The following is a 24185-nucleotide window of genomic DNA, read 5'->3' as shown; positions in this document are numbered from 1 at the left end:
AACTATTCAGGTTACAGACACAAATTTATAGAATTAAGGAGATTTATAGTGTACATCAAAGTTCATAGCTTATTTATTTGCAATTCTGTGGTTCTTAAACTAATGAAGAATTATACTAAATGACCTATATAGTCTCTTTTAGCTATAAACTTTCAATTATATTATTCTGCTTTAAAATAATTACGACCATATCTCAAAGTTGTTTAAGTAGATTTAAACAACTGAATTAAGGATTTTTTTTTCATCCCCTTTCTGGCTTTAAGTCCTTCATAGTCAGTTATTAATGGGGAATAAATATTACACATTTTACTCAACTGATTCTTAATTCCTAGCTCTATTGCCCCCCTCCTCTCTCCAGAGCCCACAGTATCCCAACATATGGTAAATACTCAATACTTATTGAGGATTCTTGAATGAGTAGCAATATATACTAAGGATGGATCAATAATTTAAAAGAATCTGGATGGAGGTGACAGTAGTTGCTTTTATAAAACCCCCAAACAATAATTTCAAAGCTTCTAGTCTCCTTTCAGATTTACTTTGGTTTGTCTTTATAAGTAATAAAAAGAGAGAATATGGCACAAGAATACAAGGTTAAATTATTACAGCTAAACTATAAGCAAGGACACATAAAAAAAATTTAAGTTTCCATTCATGTATTGAAGAGTGAATTTTATTTACACTACTAGTAAATCCCAGCTACTCCAGTTACTCTGATATATCTCATCAATGACAGGAAAAATATCTTCTTCCAGTATTTCAGTTTTAACAATTGTAATTAAATTGCTTGGTTATAATAAGAGTTAAGAAGCAATTAATGAATTTTTTTGGAAATAAAAAATATGTATATACATTACCCTCATACCTAGGCCAAAATATATCTAACAACAAATTTTCTTGATTTATATTAGTCATAAAAATAAAGGAAAAATATATTGCAAGTATTTTCTTTATAGACAATTTCAATTAGAAAACAATAGTTTAAGGAAAGCAATACAGAGGTTCATGAGAATGGATTGATATGGAGGCAAGATAAGTATTTAAAACTTGACAGACAACATACTGTCAAATATGACGAAAGAATATCTGCCTCAATGACACCATTTACAGGCAGTAACTAGATTTTTACACATCTCAATTTTCTCTCATATTGAAGGAAATTACAGGTAAGTTATGCTCCTAAGTCAGTTAAGAACCCCTTCTTTTAGCTTGTAAAATGTAGCCTTTTGATTTGATAATTCCTCTACTTTTCACAATGACCGAATACCGCAGTAGCCACAGCGGCACCCACTCGTGCGCTTGAATGTCAGGAATGCTTTCCTGAAGAGCTTCTTGGAAACTTGCTTCAGAAAGCAGTTCTAAAAGAAACAACAACAAACAAAACTCCAGCGTGTTAAATTGGAAAACAAAAAAGCACTTTAGTATGTAGGTAAGCATTTAACATAACAAAAGAAACACCTCAACATTTAATATATAATATGCTTATTCTTCATGTGTGTGCTATGAATCTGAACCAGAATATTAGAAATTCCCAGGCAGTTATTTAAAAAGTATCTACACCTGTACCCCAGCCTATTTAATTCTTAACTTTTGGTGAGTGGAGCCTAGACATCTGCAGTTTTTTAAAGATCTCCAGGTGATTCTAATGTATAGTCAGGGAAAATACAGGAAAGTCTAAAGAAAAAAAAAGTAACTGATAATCCTATCAATTGGAGATGATATACCATTGTCATGCATTTCCTTACAACTTTTTTGGTGTATATGACTATATATCTTCATATATATATATATATATATCTTCATCCATATCTTGAATCTCTATATATCTCTAGATCTTATATCTGTATGTGTGTGTATATCCATATCTTACAAAATTAGAAATCATACTGTAGTTAAAGCCTTATTTGCTTATCTTTTTCCACTTATATTGTGAATATTTTCCCATGTAATATTCTGTGAAAAGATCATTTTTAATAATTTCCCCACTACTATATTATATAGATATCATAATTCATATATTTCTTTATTATTGGTCAAAACATTTATGTTTTTCCTAATATTTTGCTAATAAGAATAATGCCAGGATAAACATTCTTTTTAAAAAAAAAAAAATATATATATTTTTGAGATGGCATCTCACTCTGTTGCCCAGGCTGGAGTGCAATGGTGTGATCTTGGCCCACTGCAACCTCCACCTCCCGGGTTCAAGCAATTCTCCTGCCTCAGCCTCCCAAGTAACTGGGATTACAGGCATGCACCACCATGCCTGGCTAATTTTATATTTTAGTAGAGATGGGGTTTCACCATGTTGGTCAGGCTGGTCTCGAACTCCTGACCTCAGGTGATCCACCCACCTTGGCCTCCTAAAGTGCTAGGATTACAAGTGTGAGCCACCGTGCCCGGCCTCGAAAAATATTTTCAAACCAAAATCGGTTTATTACACACACAAAAAGTTGTGTGATGGTAGGACAGAAGGACTATATATATATTATAACCATATTAATTACAGTACATTAAAATGGTGGTTTGCATTACAAATAAGTCTGTAAGTTTAAATATACTAGTGTTATTATCCAATGTATAGACTTTATATAATACATTTATCAGGAATGCCAAAAAAAGCCATATACACATAAATAATGCCCATTTTACAGGTGACATTTTAAAAATGAAAACACCAATGGCTCTGATGACACCTGGGGCATTGATCCATAAAAACCCTTTCTAAAAATAGAAATATTTGTACCAGCAATGCTTTCTTTAAGCATTTGAATACTTAAATCATTGCAAGACCATTTAAATAAATTTTCATTATCAACTATGTCTTACAAAAAAAAAGTCTACACATAAATTTATCTCCAAATATGGAAGAAACAAACCGTCACAATGATGCAGATGATGAACATTTTAAAATGCATGCCTGGCTGTGGAATGAAGGGCCAAAGTACAAGTACATTCTTAAAGCTAGATACACGCTATATTGCCAACTGCTTTACAGAAAGGCTATACTTTACACTTCTACCAGCAGTTGATAATTTGAGAGTGCCGCAGTGCCAATTCTTTTTTTCTTTTCTTTTTTTTTTTTTTTTTGAGGCAATGTCTTACTCTGTTGCCCAGGCTGGAGTGCAGTGGCATGATCACAGCTCACTGCAGCCTCAAACTTCTGGGCTCAATGCATCCTTCCACCTCATTCTCCTGAGTAGCTAGGACTAGAGGTGTGCGTCACCAAGGCCAGCTAATTTAATTATTATTATTATTATTATTGTAGATATGAGGTCTTACTATGTTGCTTAGGCTGGTCTCAAACTCCTGGACTCAAGTGATCCCCTGCCTTGGCCTCCCAAAGTGCTGGGATTACAGGTGTGAGCCACCATGCCCAGCAAATTCCAAGTTTATATCCAAGCTCTCTATGACTGCTCTGATGCCATATCCCACCACTCCTCTCCTCACTGCCTCACTCCTCTGGCCACACTGGCCTCACCTCCTTGCTGTATCCTGAAAACCTCAAGCACATTCACACCTTGGAGCCTCTGAATTAGCTTCTGCCTTTTCCTTGAACACACTTTTTCCAGATATTCACATGGCTCACTCCCTTCCTGCAGGTCTCTGATTAATATTCCCTTAGTAGAGAGGCCTCTCTGACTGTACCATATAAAACAACAATTAACTTGGATACTCTTTCTCCTTCAGCCAAATTATCTCCATAGCATATACTACCACTTATCATATGTAACACTTATTTTATTGTCTGTCTCCTCCCATTAGAATATAAATTCCATGAGGGTTGGTTTTTGTCTGACTTGATCCTTTATCTCTAGTACCCAGAACAATGGCTGGCAAATGGTGCTCAAACGTCTATTAAATGCATCAATCAATATGGAAAGATTCCACTGGGGTCAGAAGCAACCTACAGATAGGGATTAAGTGAGCATCTTCACAGTTTGATTTCAGAGTGCTAAAGGACCCACCTACTCCCAAACTGCTGTGATACCTGAATAGCATTAGTAGTAAACGCTCAATCAATGTTAGCTATTTTCATGTGCCAGGTACTTTTCTGAGTACTTTACATGTATTAACTCAGTTAATCCACATGCTAACCCTATGAGATAGATTCTATTATCTCTTTATGGGGGGAAACCAAGGCAGAGAGGTTCGGTAAGTTGGCCAAGGTCACACCACTAGTAAATGGTAGTTTTCATATATAGAACGCAAATGTCTCCTTGGAAAAGTAACATTAATATGGATTTGTTTATCAGATTTTCTAACAGAGAAGACCCTGAGGGAAAGAGACATAATACAGATTGGATTTAATCGAAATGGGGGGCGGGGAACAAATAAAAATGGAAAGTTCTAAATTCAGGATCATCTACTTTACAATTTTACTCTCTAGTTAAATTGTTATTACACTTCTAGAACAAAGGGTAATGGAAAATAAACCCATTATGGGGAGTAAGGGTAATTTTTAGAACAGGGGGTAGACCTTCAGGGAATTTATAAACAAAATTCTATTTTAGATGACAAGCAGAGTTAAGTGTTTTACAGTTTTACAGAGTTAAATTTTACAGAGTTAAATGTTTTACAGTTAAATGTTTTACAGTTTTTACAGTTTGGTTGCTTAAAAAAATAAAAAATATGACACAAAATCAGAGACTATGCTATTCATTTAACTGCTTTTAAAATTTAATTATGGTTGAACTCTTTAGTCAGTAAACATGACAAATTAAATCGAGAGTTGCTTCATTATAGACTAAAGTGTCTGAAGGTTCATTAATGATAAATGCAGGATAAGCCTATACATTTTCACCAAAAGTCTTAGAATTAAAAAAGACAACTAAGTATCAAATTATGTAATATAAAAAATATAAAAAAGGATTAAATCTCTCTCCTCATATATATATGCAATATATTTTGCTATAACAATAATGTATTAGCACACATTCTAAATGTCAACATTTAGATATGTGAAAATAAAACACTAGGAACCTTAATATTTTCCTACTTCCTTTCCTACTAGAAAAAGGATTGAGTTTTTTTCAAGTGAAGCTAGAAGAGGGTACAGGCTGGATCATCAGCTGCTGGTAACAATTACTGTTAGAAGAGCCTCCAAAAAGTAAACAGACACATGACATCTGCCAACATATGGAAAGTTAAAATTTAAATGACTTATAGTTCAGAATAAATCAGCATAACAATTTGTTAGATTTTCACTAAAATGGCTTAAAAAATCAATTTACTTGATTGTGAAAGCTCTACTGGGAAGGCAAAAGTCACTGTATTTTATGCTGGTATGATTTAAATGAAAATGGATGGAGTTTTCAGACTGTAATACTGTAATACTAATGTTTCAAATCAAAGAGATTGTATAGTGGAAAAGGCTCCAAAATAATCCAAGACTTAAGCCAAGTTCAAACTTTGCCCAAAGCCAGCTGGGTGACCTTGGCTAGTTCCTTTCACTCTGAGGCTCTATTTCCTGACAAAAAAAAAGTATAGTTTCCGTTGTTGTGAGGATTATAGATAATCTCTCTGAGGCATTTGGCATGATGCTTATTCAAGGAAAAATAACTATTAAAACTCTTTCTCCTCCATCTCCCCCTCCTCTGATGAAACAGTGAAGAAATGAGAATGAAGTAGACTGCTAATAAATAGTATAAAGTCTTAAAAGATTATCCATAGCATTCTTAAAATGAGCAAACTGAATCAACCCACTGATATTGTGTCATCTTTTTAGGTATGGAAATAAAAGCTGAATATTTTTTCGGCGGGAATTATCTATGAAATATAATTTCCTCTAATATTTATTAAATCAGAACTTCCATAAAAATGTCATCGAGAATTAAAACTTTCGCAAGACATTTCTCACTTATAACCAAACATTTCTCATTTATACCAAAAATATGTAGTCATATACATTACTTAATAATATACAGGCTCTCTGAAACATTTATCTTTCCAAGTTATGTTCAATATTATCTTCCAAGTCTTTCTAGTTATCTTATAAAATGTTGTAAAAAATTATTCTATAAAAGGCAGACAAGCCATTCTCATTAATCAAATATTTCTGATTAACACTAAACGTCTTAATAAAATACCTACTTACCTATCCTAAGATGCTTATTAAGTTTTGAATTAAATTACATGTGCCACTTTTTCCAGATATTTATCTCCTTGAATAAAGTAGCCTTTTGTCCAGGCACAGTGGCTCATGCCTAAAATCCCAGCACCTTGGCAGGCCGAGGTGGGGGAATTGCTTGAGTCCAGAAATTCAAGCCCAGCCTGGGTGACATAGTGAAACCCTGTCTCTGCAAAAAATAGAAAAATTAGCTAAGTGTGGTGGTATGCGCCTGTAGTCCCAGCTACTCGGAAGGCTGAGGCAGGAGGAGAGCTTGAGTCCGGGAGGTGGAGACTGCAGTCAGTTGAGATCATGCCACTGCACTCCAGCCTGGGCGACAGAACAAGACTCCATCTCAAAACTAAATAAAAAATCAAGTGGCCTTTTGGTCCAGTCTTTGCTATACTAGATAGGATTATATATATTACTATTTAGAATGTCTCAAAAGATCTTTTCTGTGTAGTTTAATATTTGTGAACCTCAAAAGACCAGATGTTCAGGAAATGATCCCTTCACTTTTTTTTCCCCATTGGTACAGAGATAAAGTTTTCTGAAAATAAAATGAAGGCATATAGGTTTTGAACTAACCATTAAGAATAGTTCAGATAACACTGTATTTTTATCACTGTCCACATTTAAAATTATGTATCAACAAATACCTTTTTGTAAGACAAAAGCTTATGATCAATCTCTATAATGAAAATATCAGTTTTACCTTTTGGATCATTGTGAGTCAACAGCTGTATGTCAAATTGTTTAGCAAATGCAGTCAAATCTGGTGGCATCACACAGCACGAGGCAAGATTAACTTGGTTACTATTTGGTTTTACCTAGAAGTGAAAATAAAATCATGATATCACTACTAAATTAAATATAATACCAAAAGTAGAAAGCAATAAGCAATAAAATAACTTAATTTTAGAACATATGAAAAATCACAATCCACAGTGATTAAAGTTTACAAAATACTTTTACATTAATATCTTTATTAATATATGCTTTTCTAACCCAGGTTAGTAGTAATAGGGAAGAGGAATTCCCTATTACCTTTTCCCTATGTAATAGGGAAAGGAAATGTAACACTAGGGGAACGAAAAAGCCAACAGTACTACACTTTTTTTTTTTTTGAGATGGAGTCTTGCTCTGTCGCCCAGGCTGGAGTACAGTGGCGTGATCTTGGCTCACTGCAACCTCCACATACCAGGTTCAAGCAATTCTCCTGCCTCAGCCTCCCAAGTAGCTGGGATTACAGGTGCCTGCCACCATGCCCAGCTAACTTTTTGTATTTTTAGTAGAGACGGGGTTTCACCATGTTGGTCAGGCTGGTCTTGAACTCCTGACCTCAGGTGATCTACCCACCTCGGCCTCCCAAAGTGCTGGGCTTACAGGCATGAGCCACCATGCCCAGCCTGGTACTACACTATTAAAAAGTCTCCTGCTAGAACCATTTAACAATCTAATACATCTGCCTAGAACACAAACATGATTTTTGTTAGTTTGTTAAGTGTGATGGTTTCAGCTACAGAGCAAATAGTTCTTAAAGGTAAAGGATCAAATACAAGTAAATACCTTTAATGTTAAAGTATAAAATATGGCTATGAATCAGACACATTTTGAAAGAGAAGAATTGACAGCTTCCAGTAGCTACACTGGTTAATTTACATTCTGAATCATCTAAGTCTCTCCAATAGTTTCTTGTCCTCATTCTGGCTATCATCAAGGAGAAGGGGAAATACTTTCTCTAGGTCTTCCTGTCCATAAGAAACTCTGAAAGCTCTGAAAAGGAGAAGGCTGAAGAAGTAGTAAAAGGAATAAAGAAATACTGAGAGTAAAGGTAAAATGCTAGTAAGTGACTTTCCTAATAATTTTATAGGTTATTAGACCAGAGAGTGGGAATAATTAATTTATGACACTCACTCCATATCAAGTTGTATGAACTGACAGTCTTACATATCTTTGAATAACAGCAAAATATCTGTTATATATAAAATATTCCCTTACTTAGGAAATTAGAGCCATGGTCTAATAGTACCTAAAGAAAAAGAAGGTTTTTCTTTCTTTTTTTTTTTTTTTTTGAGACAGAGTCTTGCTCTGTCACCCAGGCTGGAGTACAGTGGCACAATCTCAGCTCACTGCAACCTCCGCCTCTGAGGTTCAAGTGATTCTCCTGCCTCACCCTCCTGAGTAGCTGGGATTACAGGTGCACGCCACCATGCCTGGCTAATTTTTTTATTTTTAGTAGAGACAGGGTTTCACCATGTTGGTCAGGCTGGTCTTGAACTCCTGACCTCATGATCTGCTCGCCTCGGCCTCCCAAAGTGCTGGGATTACAGATGTGAGCCACCACACCCGGCCGTAAGGTTTTTCTTTAGGTATTATTGTTTTCAGCACATAAGTAGAACTGAAGGAAATGGCCTTAATTCATTTGGTATAAATGTTTTAACACACATCTTCTAGTATTTTTGTCACTCATTTTAACCGGGATTAACATTCAGTTCAATCAGAGATATATTTAAATAAAAACAAACAAAAACCTCAAATGATTTAGATAAAACCTGCCTCAAAACTCCTGCAGAAACAAAACAAAACTCCCACATGTGGAAAAGTCACCCCGCAGGGGTGGCCACTATGTGCATGATGCTCAACAGTGTGCAGCAAAGACTGAAAAGGGCAAGTTCTTCCTGGAGTGCTCATGATCCTGCCATCCCTTACCTGTGCCCACTGATACAGCTGTTCCAACTGTGTTTTGTCTAGATCAGAGGTACCTATGGCAACAATCTTTTTGCTCTGAACTAAGTTTTCTAATTCCTCCCAGTAAGGCTGTAAATGCTCCAAGGAAAGATTAACTCCATCTTCAATAGGAGGCGAAGCAATGATCACAGAATCCAGCTGTGCAACTCCAAGGACTGAACAGGCTGATAGGAAGGAAGACACAAAGAAAATAAATGCTTACATCATAAAAACAAATATTTCTAATGTTTTCAAAGTATCCCACTGAATTCTGTCCATATTCTTCACTTGTTTTCAAAATAACAGATTATTTCATAGTTTACTTTTCATTTAGAACATTTCTATCTTTCAAAAATGTGTAAGTGCCCATTTACCTACTTGCTCTGTGGCAGACAAGTGGGTTTCTCTGACCTGCCTTATTCCTAGGCAGATTGCAGCTACTACTACATGCTCCTCTTTCTAGGGAACAAAATTTCTTCTTGTTTCCTAGGTCCCAGAAGTTTTTAGTAGCTCCCTTATCTTCATAAAATTTTCTTCTCCAGTTCTACTTGCTCACTACTATCGCATATGGATGATCACAAGAATTATGACCTAATATTCTGTAACTAGTAGTCACAGCAAAGAATAAGCTTGAGACACTGAAAAACTGAATGTTTGGTCTTAATCCATATTTATAGAGGTAGATAATTTCTTAATTCTATAAAAATAATTTAAGAGCTTATTTTAAATGATTATTCATTCTAAAGTTACATTAAAGAGCCAATTATTTAAGTTTTCAATATATGTAAATACTGGAATAATTTTTTATTTAAGTATTGAATAACTTTAATATCACAATAACCTAAGTGCTAAAAATAGATATACTTGGATTTTTTTTTTTTTTTTTTTTGCTGTTGTTTGGTTTTGATATTTCACCTCTAGTACTAAAAGGGCTAAGAATAAGAACTTCTATCTCCAAATGGATAGTGAACATTTAAGTACATTACACCTTTTACATTCCTCTTGCATATCAAAATATGACCCTACATAAGTCAGTATGATTTTACAGAAGCCTTAAGAAACTAAGCTAGAACTTTAAAAGGTAAAATTGGAATCAACTCATTTTCTTTTTACCTGGACCTAAGCACAAGTTATAACTAATACACCTATACTAATTTAAAGTCCACTATTAAGATAAAAAATTCAGTTTTTGCTTACCCATGTCAACTGCACTTCTAGTTGATGATGAAGAGTTTGATTCTACAATGAACAGTTTTGCTGGGTAACAAAGAAAACAAAACTGATTACTACATTTGGATACACATTTCACTATATGCTAGTATTAACACTACTATAATACTAAGATGTCAGATAATCCTGAATGAATTATTTTTCCTTTCCCAGTCACATAACTTTATAGTTTTAATTTTAAGACATAAATGTATAGTTCCACTATACTTTTAAAATCATGTGCTAGTTGCCAACAAATATATGTTTATCAAAACAAAAAGTAAATATTTATTTCCCATTTATTAGAAGGCAGGTTAGATAACTATTGGAGCTTAAATTACTTGAAATTTATACTTTTATGACTTAAACATTAATAGAGCACATTATATACTTTCTCCAATAAACCAAAATCTATATACAAAGACTAAATTGAAAATGTAATGAGAAGAAAACTGAAAAAAAAAAAAAAAAAAAAAAAAAAAGGCCACAATTCTACCTTCCCAATACAATCATTTTCATTTTCAGACACTATCTTCCAGTTTTTGGTCATATGAAGTAGGGCATAACATTATTTCCTCTTCTATTTGGTTTACCTTTATGTAATAAATATTTAAAATATATTTCTATGTAGTATTTAGTTATCTTAAAATTTCTTTAATTTTAAAAATTTTTTGTAGAGACAGGGTCTCATTATACTGCCCAGGCTGGCCTTGAACTCTTGGCCTCAAAGGACCCTCCCGCTTCAGCCTCCCAAAGTGCTGTGATTACAGGTGTGAATCACCACAATTTTTTTTTTTTGAGACAGGGTCTCACTTTCATCCAGGCTGGAGTGCAGTGGTGCGATCACGGCTCACTGCAGCATCAACCTTCTGAGCTCAAGTGTTCCTTTCACCTCAGCCTCCCAAGTAGCTAGGACTACAGGCATGTACCAATACACCTGGCTAATTTTCATTTTTTTGTAGACACAGGGTCTCGATATGTTGCCCAGGGGCTCTTGAACTCCTGGTCTCAAACAATCTTCCCAAGGTGCTAGGATTACAGCACCACACCAGGCCAAGATTTTTTTTATCCTAATAGTCATGTGCTTACTGTAGAAATAACGAAGACCTATAAAAGCAGAAAGACCAAAAAGAATTGCCAGTCTCATCACCCAAATTACTGTTTAGATTTCTGTGTATTCTGTGGCTTTTTTTCCACTTAGGGGTGGCCTTGAACGTATTCTATGTTTTTAGTGTATAATTTTACATACTTTTTTTTTTTTGAGACAGAGTCTCCCTCTGTCGCCCAGTGGTGCCATCTTGGTTCATTGCAACCTCCTCCCGGGTTCAAGCAATTCTCGTGCCTCAGCCACCCAAGTAGCTGGGATTATAGGCCTGCGCCACCATGCCTGGCTAATTTTTGTATTTTTAGTAGAGACGGGGTTTTGCCATGTTGTCCAGGCTGGTCTCAAACTCCTGGCCTCAAGTGATCCACCCGACTCGCCTCCCAAAGTGCTGGGATTACAGGCGTGAGCCACTGCGCCCAGCCAATTTTACATGCTCATTTTTTAATGGTTGAATATTATTTTGTAAATTTTGAAGAGTGTCATTTATTAAATGAGTTCTACTTATTGAACATTTAGGTTAGTAAATGTTCCAGTACTAGTTCCAGTTTTCTGTTTTCGCATATATAATGCCAAAACAAACATCTTAGTAACTTTTTGTTCAGCATTATACTATATAATTTCCCAGGGATGAATTGTTAGAAATGTGATTATGAGTCAAAGCATGTGACGTTTTGTGTGAGTCTTATTATATTTTAAAAGATGTGTGCCAGTTTACCACACCACCACCAATTAAGAATTGCTCTTCTAACAACATAGGATGCTATTATTAATTTTTTTTTAAAACTTAGTAGGTACAATGCATACCTACCCAAGACCACATTAATTGTCATTTCTTTGGTTACTAGGAAAGTTGAGTCATTTTCTATATTTGTAATATTGAGGTTTTGGTTTCATTCAAATTCAACTTTATATGTACATATTTACTTTATGTAAACTCACTGTTCAAAAAAATAAATGTATTCAATAGACAAACAGGTAGAGTAGCAGAAGAGCAACAAAAAAAATCAAAAGAGGAAATGGAGAAAAATAAGGCTAATGAAATACCCTTACATAAAGTGCCTGACATTCGATATATGCAACACATTTTCTTCTACGTTTCTTATATGAGTCCCTTCCTTCCTACTGCTAGGTGATCTCCCTAAAAACACTGCTTCCCTGAGATTACTCTCTATTGAACAGCCATCCTAGCTTCTCTACTAGATGAGAGTCGGTATTTACTATTTTGGTCTAACTTTAGCCCCTATAACTCTATGAAAGCCCCCCCCAATACTATTTCTCTGTCCATGAATTTGTGCCATCTGAAATGGCCTCCTCTCTCTGAAGGATGAGGTTTTTTTAGATAGGTAGAAAGAGGAAAGCTCTTTATATGGGGAGAATTTTGATACCTATAAAAAAATCTCAAGCCCTCTAGGAACTGAGGACAACTTCTAAGAGACCCAAGATGGAACTAAATCATGAATTACAGTCAACCTCAGAAAGAATGTTGCTTTACGTCCTTTCCAACACAAACAGCAATGTGAAATTAACAGGAAAAAATGGGTTTTGGAGTTAGGCATACCTGAGTGGATTCCTGGTTCAACCACTTACTGGTTGTATGACAACCTTCAAGTTATTTAGTATCACTAATGCAATGCAGTAACAGACTTAACTTGCAGGATTGTCTTGAGAATTAAATGAGAAAATATAACCATAAAGTACCAAGCACAGTGCCTGGCACAAAGCAAGACTCAATAAATGGTAGTTACTATAATTAGATTAAAAAGACAATACCCTATCTCATCTTACATGTAATTTATTATTATTATCCATCTCAATAATAATAAAATAGCAACAACCACAATAATAACAACATGGTAGCAAATAATAGCTACCTAGAACTTACTTTGAGGCAAACACTGTGCTAAGTGCTTCTTTTGTTATTTCATCCAGTTTACAAAGAAGCCGGAGAAACAGGTACATCCCCATTTTATAGAAGAGAAAACTGAGACTCAAGGAGGTTAAAGTCTTTGTTAGCCCAACATTATACTAGCCTGTAATCTGCACACCCCGAAACTTCAAAGCTCAAGCTTTTAATGACTATGCTATGCTAATTGTAAGGTGAGGGCAGAGATGGCACATCTTTTCATTTTTGTATTCCTTGAATATAGTACAGTTTCTGGAATTTGTCACTTATTACATTTCCTGAATGGGTGTTACAGTATTTTCTTTCTCTTCATGTAACTTGCCCAGGTTTCTTTTTATATTCCCAGGTGACCTCACACATTGCTTACCAGTATCTTACCAGGAAGGGGGTGCTTATGCTTGCTTTGGGTGGATGCTGCTTCTAAGCCTTCCCTTTATCCTTTCCATCTCCTTCATCTTAATCTTTCTACTGCTCTGAAGTTTGACACATAAATTACATGACATGATGACATCATCATGAAGAACAGCAAGTTGAAGTTCTATTCTGACTCTCATATAATAGCCAGCACTGACCTCTTATAACTCCATCTTGGAGTTTAAGTAAAATTATGCTAAAAAAGAATTTTTGTATTTCCCACATTTAGTGTCTGAGCAAAGAAAGGCTTATTCTAATGCCTAACAAAATCTATCACTTCCGCTATGTAACAAAATAAACAGAAAAGACTGGACTTTACCAGAAACTTTCATTTCTTCTCTTTCATCAGGATTTATCTTTTCTACTGCATGAGATACAGTGCATTCCAAGACATCTGGAAACTCCTATAATAAACACAATATTTAAAATAAATATAAAATTTAATGCTTCTGATTAATTATAAAATTTTCTATTATCCATAATGCCTTTTAGAATCAGAGAACCTATAAGACAACAGAGTTCTCTACCTGAGGTCTGGGTGGGCTTCACAAGGGTTGTAAAGCTCTGAAATAAAGGTAAAGTGGGGTGTGTGTGTGTGTGTGTGTGTGTGTGTGTGTTTGTGTGTTTGTGTGTGTGTATCTATTTTCTAGGAAGATGTATCTCATTTTGACCAGGTATTTAGAAAGAAGCATGATCAAAAAAATTAAAAATAAACAAGCAGTGGAGGGATATGTGAGGAGTTAGAAACAGTAGCACAGCAGATAATTTTACTCTAAAAAGAAACCAATGAAAATAATATCCACTCTAGATGACATAATAAACACGTTCTACATTAATTACAAGCATTTTCTTTTACTTTTTAATTTATTTGGATTTTAATGTTATTGAACTTTAACCTGTAAGGGGATTTAGTTTTTGGGTTTTTTTGTTTGTTTGTTTTGTTTTGTTTTGTTTTGAGACAGAGTCTCGCTCTGTCGCCCAGGCTGGAGTGCAGTGGCACGATCTCGGCTCACTGCAAGCTCTGCCTCCCGGGTTCACACTATCCTCCTGCCTCAGTGTCCCGAGTAGCTGGGACTACAGGTGCACGCCGCCACGCCTGACTAATTTTTTGTATTTTTAGTAGAGACAGGGTTTCACCGTGTTAGCTAGGATGGTCTCGATCTCCTGACCTTGTGATCCGCCCACCTCGGCCTCCCAAAGTGCTGGGATTACAGGCATGAGCCACCGTGCCCAGCCTGTTTTTTTTTTTTTTAAAATAGACTTTTTTTTTTAGAGCAGTTTTAGGTTCACAAGAATATCAAGTAGAAGGTAGATTGAACAGATTTCTCATTCACTCCCTACATTCACATCCACACAGCCTCCCCCATTATCAACATACCCGCCACAGTGGTATACATTTGTTACACTTGATGAACCTACATTGACATGTCATAATCACCCAAGTCCAGTTTATCTTAGGGTTTACTCTTGGTGCTGCATAGTTTATGGATTTAGAAAACCGTATAATAACATGTATCCACCATTACAATATCATATGCAGTAGTTTCATTGACATACAAATCCTGTGCTCTGCCTATTCATCCCTCCGTCCCTGCTAACCCCTGGCAACAACTGATCTTTTTACTAGTTTTTTTACTAGACTAGCAAAACTATAGTCTACATAGTTTTGTTTTTTCCAGAATATCAAATAGTTGATATCACACATTATGTAGCTTTTTCAGATTGGCTTCTTTTACTTAGAAATATGCACTCAAGTTTCCTCTATGTCTTTTCATGGCTTGATAGCTCATTTCTTTTAAGCACTGAATAATATTATATTGTCTGGATAGTTTATATATGCATTCATAATTTATATATACACTCGCCTACTGAAGAACATCTTGGTTGCTTCAAATTTTAGCAATTATGAATGGAGCTGCTATAAATATCCATGCACAGGTCTGTGTGTGGAAATAAGTTCTTAGCTTCTTTGGGTAGATACTAAGGAGCATAATTGCTGATTTTATGACAATAGTATATTTAGTTTTATAATCACAAGCATTTTATTCTTATTTATTTATTTATTTAATTTTATTATTATTATTTTTTTGAGACAGAGTCTCACTCTCTTGCCCAGGCTAGAGTGCAGTGGTGTGATCTCAGCTCACTGCAACCTCTGCCTCCCAGGTTCAAGTGATTCCCCTGCCTCAGCCTCCCGAGTAGCTGGGATTACAGGCGGGTACCACCACGCCTGGCTTTTTTTTTTTTTGTATTTTTAGTAGAGATGGGGTTTCGCCATGTTGGCCAGACTGGTCTCAAACTCCTGACCTCAGGTGATCTACCTGCTTCAGCCTCCCAGAGTGCTGGGATTATAGGCGTGAGCCACTGCGCCCAGCCTGTAATCACAAGCATTGTAAACCAAAACTTTTTTTTTTCCTGAGTGCAGCAGAAAAAAGCAAAGGCTATTTGAATGTATTTTAATGAAAAATTTACAAGGATAATGAGAAAATATTAGTACATATAAATCAGATACATATTAACTTACATTTACAATATCATACCAAGTAAACGGCAAAGGCTTTCCCATGATTCTTGAGCACTTTCACAGCACGTATCAGGGGTTCAGTAAGTGTTTTTACAAGTCAAGCATAAGTAGAATAAATAGTCATTTCAGAGAAACAGAGATTGATTTAAAAAAAACCATAACTCAATGTCTATATAGTAGCTATAGAGTTACATGGTTGCAGTATGCCCAGGGGAACTAGTATTTCCAGCACATGTCCTTTTCCATACTTTTAAAGTAGCCTAAGTAATGTGCTGTGAGCCTTTGACTGAGTTGGATTTCAAAGTGTGTTTCAGGGTTTTGAACATTAACATTTATGATAGTAGCCATATACTGACATTTAGTGGAACACAGTTCCTTATTGTTTCATCAGAAACTGACATTTGAAAAATTACTTCTAGTGATGTTGAGTCTACCAAAGCAATCTACCAATCACAATTCCTCTCCTAGACCAAATATAAACTGAAATAAAACACTGATAGTGAGGAAACCGTGGTGAGAATTAAGCATGAGAATCCTAGTATCTTGTCTGGTTAAAGAGTTGCCTACGGTCTAGATTTTCTGTTTTATGCATAAGCCTACTGGATCAGAGTGCCGTCTCAGCAAATCAACCACAGAGAGTTTATGGCTAATTGCCTATTTGACTTCCCTCACAAAACTGAAGAAATTAACTTCCTGTTTACTTTACTTCCTTTTTGACCTGCATGATTTTTGCATTCACATTTCACTTACCCTGACCAAATCTGGGTTGATTTGGGAACTCCATTCATTCAAGGTTTTTTGGATACAATCATGAAGCTGCAAAAGGAATGCATTTTGAAACTGTTAATCAAAGTCTATATACTTTTCTGTACTTCTACAATAAGAATATATTAATTTGATAAGCAGGAAAAAAAAGATAGCAACAGGAAATACCATACAAACCCCAATTTTAATCCTACAAGGTTTTTGTTTCCTTCAACATACATAAATTCAGGCCTGTTTTCATCCTACTCTTGTTTCTCAAATGTTCTTGAACTAAAGCAGTTGTCTAATTACTTTAAAGCTTTTTTTGTACCAGTGAAAATTTAAGCTAACTGTTGAGACACAAAAGCATTCATAGGCCAGGTATAGTGGCTCATGCCTGTAATCCCAGCACTTTGGGAGGCTGAGGGGGGCAAATCACTTGAGGTGAGGAGTTCAAGACCAGCCTGGCCAACATGGTGAAACCCTGTCTCTACTAAAAATACAAAAATCATGTGGGCGTAGTAGTGCATGCCTGTATTAGCTACTCGGGTGGCTGAGGCAGGACAATTTTGCTTGAACCCAGGAGGTGGAGGTTATAGTGCGCTGAGATGATGCCATTTCATTCCAGCCTGGGCAACAGAGCAAGACTCTATTTCCAAAAAAAAAAAAAAAAAAAAAGGCATTCATAAAGAAACAAAAATAAGGTTTATAAACAGAGGAACTTGGAGTCAAGCCCAGGCTGTCTGACTAGAATTCATATCACAACTATGCTACATTTCTCAAAGACAAACAAATTAAATTATTAGAGAATAAGTGTGGCTGGTAAATCCTACCTCAGATTCACCTGTGCTGTTTATTAAAATTTCAGACTCCTGAGCCTAATCCTAGACCCACTGAATCATTCTCCAAGAGCAGTTTGGACTTTCATTTTAACAAGCATCCTAAGGAGAGTACTTTATCTACGTACTCTAAAGTCTGAGAACCACCAGGATAGACATATCTTGCAGAACTCAACTTGTATGACACTCCAGAAGTCATTTCGTAACATTTAGGTGCACCTCTAACCTGTCTTCCATGTTTTCTTAAACAAAAAAAAATTTATACAAATATTATAGTATGTTGTAAATTAATTCAAACATACTTTATTAAAGTGTATTTCAGACTTATTTGATAGTAGTCCAAAGTAAGACATACATTCACATAGTGAGCAAAGACCTATATACATATAATGGAACAAAACAGTCATAAAGCGGTATTTATGCTCACAACATGCCAGGCACTCTAATGGCTTCCAATATATTAATTAGAAAAAATATACTGGTCCATGACTCACTGAACTGATTTATGACCACTAATGGGCCAAACCTGGCAATCTGAAATCACTGCCTTATTAGATAACCAAGGACACAGTGTTTTGCATTCTTCTGTGGGCAATCAATGAAAACACAAATGAGTAACTAGAGGCAAGCCCCTGAATTGCAAAAGCACTTTCCTAATAGAAACAGCAGACACTAAACTTCTGAACTATCTGAACTATGACTGCTTATGATAAAAACTGATACAACCACTTTACTACGTATATCTTAGTACACATGATTACAAGAGATAACTGGTTTATCAATTTAAGGGCACAGAACTACCTATGTTAAGATTTACAATCCATAATAATAATTTACATGCTAGTCACAACAATTCACTTGAATTCAAATTATAAGGTCTAGATCTTTATGTAAAGCATATTTATAATCAAATTTAAGTCAGTGGATGAAAATGAGTTGATAATCATTCCAGATAGAATTATAAGTCATAGTATTCTCTTAAAAATTAGTAAAAATGGAAGGAGCAGAACCAACTAGAGGTTAAAAATTCTATCGGAAGTGCTTTGGCTCAAATCGTGGGATAATTCTAAGAAATTTCCCTCTGGAAGGATGGCTCATTTGCACACTTGAGGCTTTCCTGATGAATTCCTCAATTCAGGAAGGTAAGTCTATTTTTATAGTATTCAGCCTCTTCTTGAAACCATTTCTTTAATTAATCTTGGATTCTGCAAAATGTCAGGACAAATCATAAAACAGTCTAATGTTATAATTACGTAGGAAATTCATTGACTTTATCACAAGCCTAATTATTTTTAATCTTGTAAATTACATGTTCGCTATATTGACTAAACATTAACCTTGTACTTGGGTTAATGTTTGTCATTAACATTAATGTTTATGTTTGTTCTCTGCTCTCTTCATTCTTATAATACACACCCAATATCACTGAGTATAAGCATCACCACAACTTAGCCTACCATTAGATCTGGAGTTGTATAAGAATTTTTTAAATACCATGATTCAACCGGTCAAACACCCTTACAACAAAGAACTGGGCAAAACAGTCCTATAATGGTCCACTTACAAACTATTTGATTTCATAAAATTCCAGTGAGACAAAAAATCTGGGCAGAGGTCATAACATTTTTTAAAAAATTAGAACTAGAAGAGACCTTGTAAGAAATTTAACTGAACTCTTGACCCAACATGTACATTTTCTCAAAAATAAGTGATTTGTTCAGTTTATTTAATTTCTTCAGTGAAGCCGAACTGTTCCAAGTAGTACATCCCAATTTGGAGCTCTGGATGTTACAAAGTTCTTTTACACAGAAACAAAATGTGCCTCCCCTTTTGCTCTTACCAAGCAGTCATAGTTTCCCTACAGTATGATGCCATTCCTTCAAGTTTTCCTGAAATGTTTTCTAGTTTCTTTAGTTTTATCCTACTGTTATGAAGCACCCTAAATAAAACACTAGAAACCAGAATTAGTCCTTTGAACAATGTTTTACAAACTGTGGTGTGTGACTCTGAGCATCAAGAAATCAACATTTTAAAAATTAAAATAAGAGAAAAAATCAGAATATACGGTATAAGGGCTAATATCTTTTTGTGAAACCTGTTTCAGATATACTGATTATACAACTATTAACTGGATTGCAAAGTAAAATGTACTTCTTACTGTGTTTGCAGTCAGAAACTCTTTTGAGTCACTACTTTAGAGTATGCTATTGTGAGATAGGTAAAATTTCACCCAATAATATCAATATACGTGCAAAATTCTGTACTGAACTACCACCAACAGTACTGGAAGAAATTAAGAGTCTATGTACCAAATACAGAAATATTTATCTGTGGGAGAAACAGCCAAAGTAGGTGGTTTAAATAAAACAAAACATACACACTGAGCTGGAACGTGAACACAGAATATGGTACAGACTCAGATTCCTACTAAAGTTACAAGCAAGAGTTCTCATCTCTTGATGGGCACTGACCCCAACAACAGGCCTGGGCACAGGTCCAGCACTTAACTCAGAGGGATGCCGTGTGCTGCTGCACGGTCTGTTACCAACATCTCATAGAAGAGAGCAGAAACCACTTAGGAACACAGCTGATTTAGGAAGGTTTTTCTAAACACACATAGTTTAGGAAGGTTTTTCTCTTAATTAAGATTTATCTTTCTGATGGAACCAGATGACAGGGAGATAGATGCCTGCATGGTGAGCGTTTTCATATATTACCTCTTAATTCTCACAACAACCCGATGTGGAAGGTGTTATTATCCAACTTTAAAGTAACTTTTCCAAAGTCATATAGCTCCTAAATCTAAAGATTTTGTTATTTTTTAAATACTAAAATTGTCCCATACCACCAATATGCACAATGTGCAGTGGATGACTATCCGCTCAGAAATGGCCAACAAATAGGTAACAAGTTTGTAATTCCAGATTAATCTCTGTCACCTCCAACTAGTGACTAGTCTTTTTATTTTCCAGTTTTTACAAAACTTTAATTTTTGAATTGATAGATTATATTTGTACATATTTATGGGGCACATGTGATATTCTGTTACATGCATAGAATGTACAATGATATTGTTACATGCATAGAATGTGTACTGATAAAGCATACATAGATGCACAGGTAAGTGCATAAAATGTGTAATGACTAAAGTCAGGGTATTTAGGGTATTCCAAAGCCAAAATTGAGTGCTTACTCATTTGCCTCACTGCAATAGAGAGTCTAATGTCAACATTCTAAAAGTTAGGTGTACTATGAATACTACTTCATCTGAATGCACCAAAGGATAATCTCCGAAAATATTCCTTTACCTGGACAGGGTGGGGGAAGGAAGCGAGAGATGTGGAGAGAGACGGAGCGACGTCCTGGCCCTCTGTGACCTCCGTGCCAGGAAGAGGGACCCAGGATGTTTGAGAGTTTTGCTACCAGCCTTAAGCACCGAGAGAGGTGTCACTCAGTGCGCAGCTGCACCGGCTAAGTTTTTTAGACGCGTTGCCCTCGGCAGCGGGTTTGGACCCAAGGTCGCGTCGACACTGGCCCCAGCATCTTCCCGCGGGCGGAGCCCAGGTGCGCGCGAGGCCCTGCCACCCTCCCTCGCCCGCGGGCGCTTCTCCCTTGCCGGAACCGCCGGCCCCGCCCGAGGCCTGCCCCGGGAGCCCCGCGGCGAGTGTCGCCGCGCTCACCTCCTCGCTGTGCGTGGACGGGCACTTCTTCCGCAGGCGGCCCCAGTTCAGCAGGTTCCCCGTCTGCAGGTGCAGGGTGCGGGCCCGCGCCAGGAGCGCCTTGGCCGCGCGGCTGTCGGTGCCCATGGCAGCGGCCGCCCAGGGGCCGAGCAGCGAAGGGGCTGCGGGCGGGCGGGCAGGCAGGCGGCCGCCCCACAGGACGCGGTGCCCGAGGCCCGAGAGAGACCCGAGAGGGAGCGCGAGGCTGCCGGCGCCGCGCGGCTGGAGCCTGGTCTGCGCTCGGGCCCGAGGGAGGCCGGACGGCGGCTGGGCGGCGGCGGGAAAGGAAGGCACCGGTGGCTGCGGCTCCGGCTCCGGCTACTGCGGCCGCAGCGGGAGAGCTGATTCCAAACTGAGGGAGCTGTTTCCTGGAAGACAATGACTAAGCAGAAATCGTAGCCGAGAAAGTGCTTCGTAACCGTTACTCATCCCGCGGCGGGGCAGGGGCGGGGCGCGAATGGGCTGCGGGACGCCGGCCCGCAAGTGACTGGCCCTCGGCCTGCGGCGGGCGTGGCGACGGGTGGTGCGCGGCGGGCGCGCGGGTCGAGAGAGCGTGGCGGCGCGGCCCGGAGCGCAGCGCGCGGCAGGGCTCCCCCTGGCGGTCAGAGGACAGCGCGAGGCAGACACCGCCTCCGCCTGGTGAGGTCTCGCGGCGTTCAGGTCGCGGCTCCGCCCACGGCCGCCCCGGGGTCGGCTTCCTACACGTCTCTTTAAAGGGCAGCCTGAGCGGCCACCGGGACTCGGAAATGCTACGTAAGTTTTCGTTCTCAGAAGCAGCTGTTTATGCGCAAGCGCCCCCTTCTTCTTTTCGCTTTGCTACCTTCAAGGACCTTCTCCCAAACTGCTAATTTTTCTTCATCCGTTAAAGGTCTATTGATTCACATTACTTGCTGGCAGTGTGTGAAGTCAACGAACAAGACTGAGTCTTTGCCCTTGAGACGCGTACACTCTACCCAGAGACAAGTTCTAAGCACAGGAAACAAGTAATTTTATAAGAACATCACAGGGCAGTTATTCTCCAGGTGAATTCGGATTAAAGAGGACACTTGAGCCGGTGAGATCACAGAAAGCTTTTATCACCCACCCCTTTAGAGGTGGTCGAGATTATTTACCCCTATTAAATTTCACGTGTGGTGGTGGAGTCGGTATAAACATCAAATTGAACATGTATTGAGCTTTCCTCAACAATCTTTCACATTCGTTGAAGTGAATCAGATTATTAAAGTCAAAATGAGATTCTCATTATAAGCGGGGACAATATAGTTATTGAAAAGAGAGATGAACCAGTTGGTAAAATGGTAAGAATTAGGGGAGGGATGGGAAAAAAGATCTTTCTAGGAAGTTAGAAATTGAGCCTGATGTTGAGTAAATATTTGTTGGCTGAATGAATGATGGTAAGAGTTCATTGAACGAGCTTGCGCTGCTTTTTTTTTTTGGATATTGATTTTTTATTACAGTGAAAGAGCTACCCACAAGCACCACCACTACTTAAACACATTTTGATGCACTGTAACATACAATTAACACTTATTGTAAATAATTCCAACATATACAAAAATAGCAAGAATACTATAATGAAACCCGATGTAACTATCGTCTGAACTCAAGACTGAATAAGATTTGTCTATACTTTTTGTTTTATAATACTTTAAGTTCTAGGGTACATGTGCACAATGTGCAGGTTTGTTACAGATGTATACAAGTGCCATGTTGGTTTGCTGCACCCATTAATTCGTCATTTACATTAGGTATTTCTCCTAATGCTATCCCTCCGCCAACCCCCCACCCCATGACAGGCCCCAGTGTGTGATGTTTCCCACCCTGTGTCCAAGTGTTCTCATGGTTCAGTTCCCACCTATGAGTGAGAACATGCAGCGTTTGGTTTTCTGTCCTTGCGACAATTTGCTCAGAATGATGGTTTCCAGCTTCATCCATTCCCTACAAAGGACATGAACTCATCCTTTTTGATGGCTGCATAGTATTCCATGGTGTGTATGTGCCACATTTTCTTAATCCAGTCTATCATTGATGGACATTTGGGTTGGTTCCAAGTCTTTGCTATTGTGAATAGTGCCAAAATAAACATACCTGTGCATGTGTCTTCATAGTAGCATGATTTATAATCCTTTGGGTATATACCCAGTAATGAGATCGCTAGGTCAAATGGTATTTCTAGTTCTAGACCCTTGAGGAGTCACCACACTGTCTTCCACAATGTTGAACTAGTTTACACTACCACTGACAGTGTAAAAGTGTTCCCAGTTCTCCACATCCTCTCCAGCACCTGTTGTTTCCTGACTTTTTAATGATTGCCATTCTAACTGGTGTGAGATGGTATCTCATTGTGGTTTTGATTTGCATTTCTCTGATGACCAGTGATGATAAGCATTTTTTCATGTGTCTGTTGGCTGCATAAATGTCTTCTTTTGAAAAGTGTCTGTTCATATACTTTGCCCACTTTTTGATGGGGTTGTTTGATTTTTTCTTGTAAATTTAAGTTCTTTGTAGATTCTGGATATTAGCCCTTTGTCAGATGGGTAGATTGCAAAAATTTTCTCCCATTCTGTAGGTTGCCTTTTCACTCTGATGGTAGTTTCTTTTGCTGTGCAGAAGCTCTTTAGTTTAATTAGATCCCATTTGTCTATTTTGGCTTTTGTTGCCATTGCTTTTGGTGTTTTAGTCATGAAGTCCTTGCCCATGCCTATGTCCTGAATGGTATTTCCTAGGTTTTCTTCTAGGGTTTTTATGGTTTTAGGTATAACATTTAAGTCTTTAATCCATCTCGAATTAATTTTTGTATAAGGTGTAAGGAAGGGATCCAGTTTCAGCTTTCTACATATGGCTAGCCAATTTCCCCAGCACCATTTATTAAATAGGGAATCCTTTCCC

General features: G+C 37.4%; 2 protein-coding genes across 3 annotated transcripts; one reads left to right on the top strand and one right to left on the bottom strand.

The window, feature by feature from the left end:
* Positions 1-655: 655 nt before the first annotated feature.
* Positions 656-21982, bottom strand: GCLM (glutamate-cysteine ligase modifier subunit). Of its 2 annotated transcripts, XM_513572.9 has the most exons (7): positions 21258-21982; positions 16745-16810; positions 13790-13874; positions 10037-10096; positions 8822-9024; positions 6825-6939; positions 656-1358 (listed from the first exon to the last, which is right to left on the bottom strand). In XM_513572.9, the coding sequence occupies exons 1-7, from the start codon at positions 21381-21383 to the stop codon at positions 1189-1191; spliced, it is 825 nt and encodes a 274-aa protein (XP_513572.3). In that variant the 5' UTR covers positions 21384-21982; the 3' UTR covers positions 656-1188. The 2 variants fall into 2 exon arrangements, with proteins under 2 accessions (XP_513572.3, XP_063655559.1); XM_063799489.1 differs by lacking the exon at positions 16745-16810 and having other exon boundaries at positions 21258-21910.
* LOC104001577 (uncharacterized) lies at positions 21382-22538 on the top strand. The gene is made up of 3 exons (XM_063808655.1): positions 21382-21592; positions 21684-22049; positions 22165-22538. Exons 1-3 carry the CDS (start codon positions 21382-21384, stop codon positions 22281-22283), a joined length of 696 nt encoding a protein of 231 aa, XP_063664725.1. The 3' UTR covers positions 22284-22538.
* Positions 22539-24185: the final 1647 nt, after the last annotated feature.

The sequence above is a fragment of the Pan troglodytes genome, chromosome 1, assembly GCF_028858775.2.
Source record: "Pan troglodytes isolate AG18354 chromosome 1, NHGRI_mPanTro3-v2.0_pri, whole genome shotgun sequence".
Taxonomy (NCBI): Eukaryota; Metazoa; Chordata; class Mammalia; order Primates; family Hominidae; genus Pan; species Pan troglodytes.
Note: the sequence above shows the minus strand (reverse complement) of the source record. Positions and strands in the feature narration are given on the sequence as shown.

Bases quoted from the DNA above. Each gene is read 5' to 3' on its own strand.
- LOC104001577 (XM_063808655.1), top strand. From the start codon at position 21,382: ATGGCAGCGGCCGCCCAGGGGCCGAGCAGCGAAGGGGCTGCGGGCGGG. The intron at 21,593-21,683 runs GTGGCTGCGGCT...ACAATGACTAAG, and splicing joins GGCGGGAAAGGAAGGCACCG to CAGAAATCGTAGCCGAGAAA. The intron at 22,050-22,164 runs GTAAGTTTTCGT...CATCCGTTAAAG, and splicing joins CCGGGACTCGGAAATGCTAC to GTCTATTGATTCACATTACT.
- GCLM (XM_513572.9), bottom strand. From the start codon at position 21,383: ATGGGCACCGACAGCCGCGCGGCCAAGGCGCTCCTGGCGCGGGCCCGC. The intron at 9,025-10,036 runs GTAAGCAAAAAC...CCTTCCTATCAG, and splicing joins TAGAAGTGCAGTTGACATGG to CCTGTTCAGTCCTTGGAGTT. The intron at 6,940-8,821 runs GTAAGGGATGGC...TTTCACTTCTAG, and splicing joins AGCTGTATCAGTGGGCACAG to GTAAAACCAAATAGTAACCA.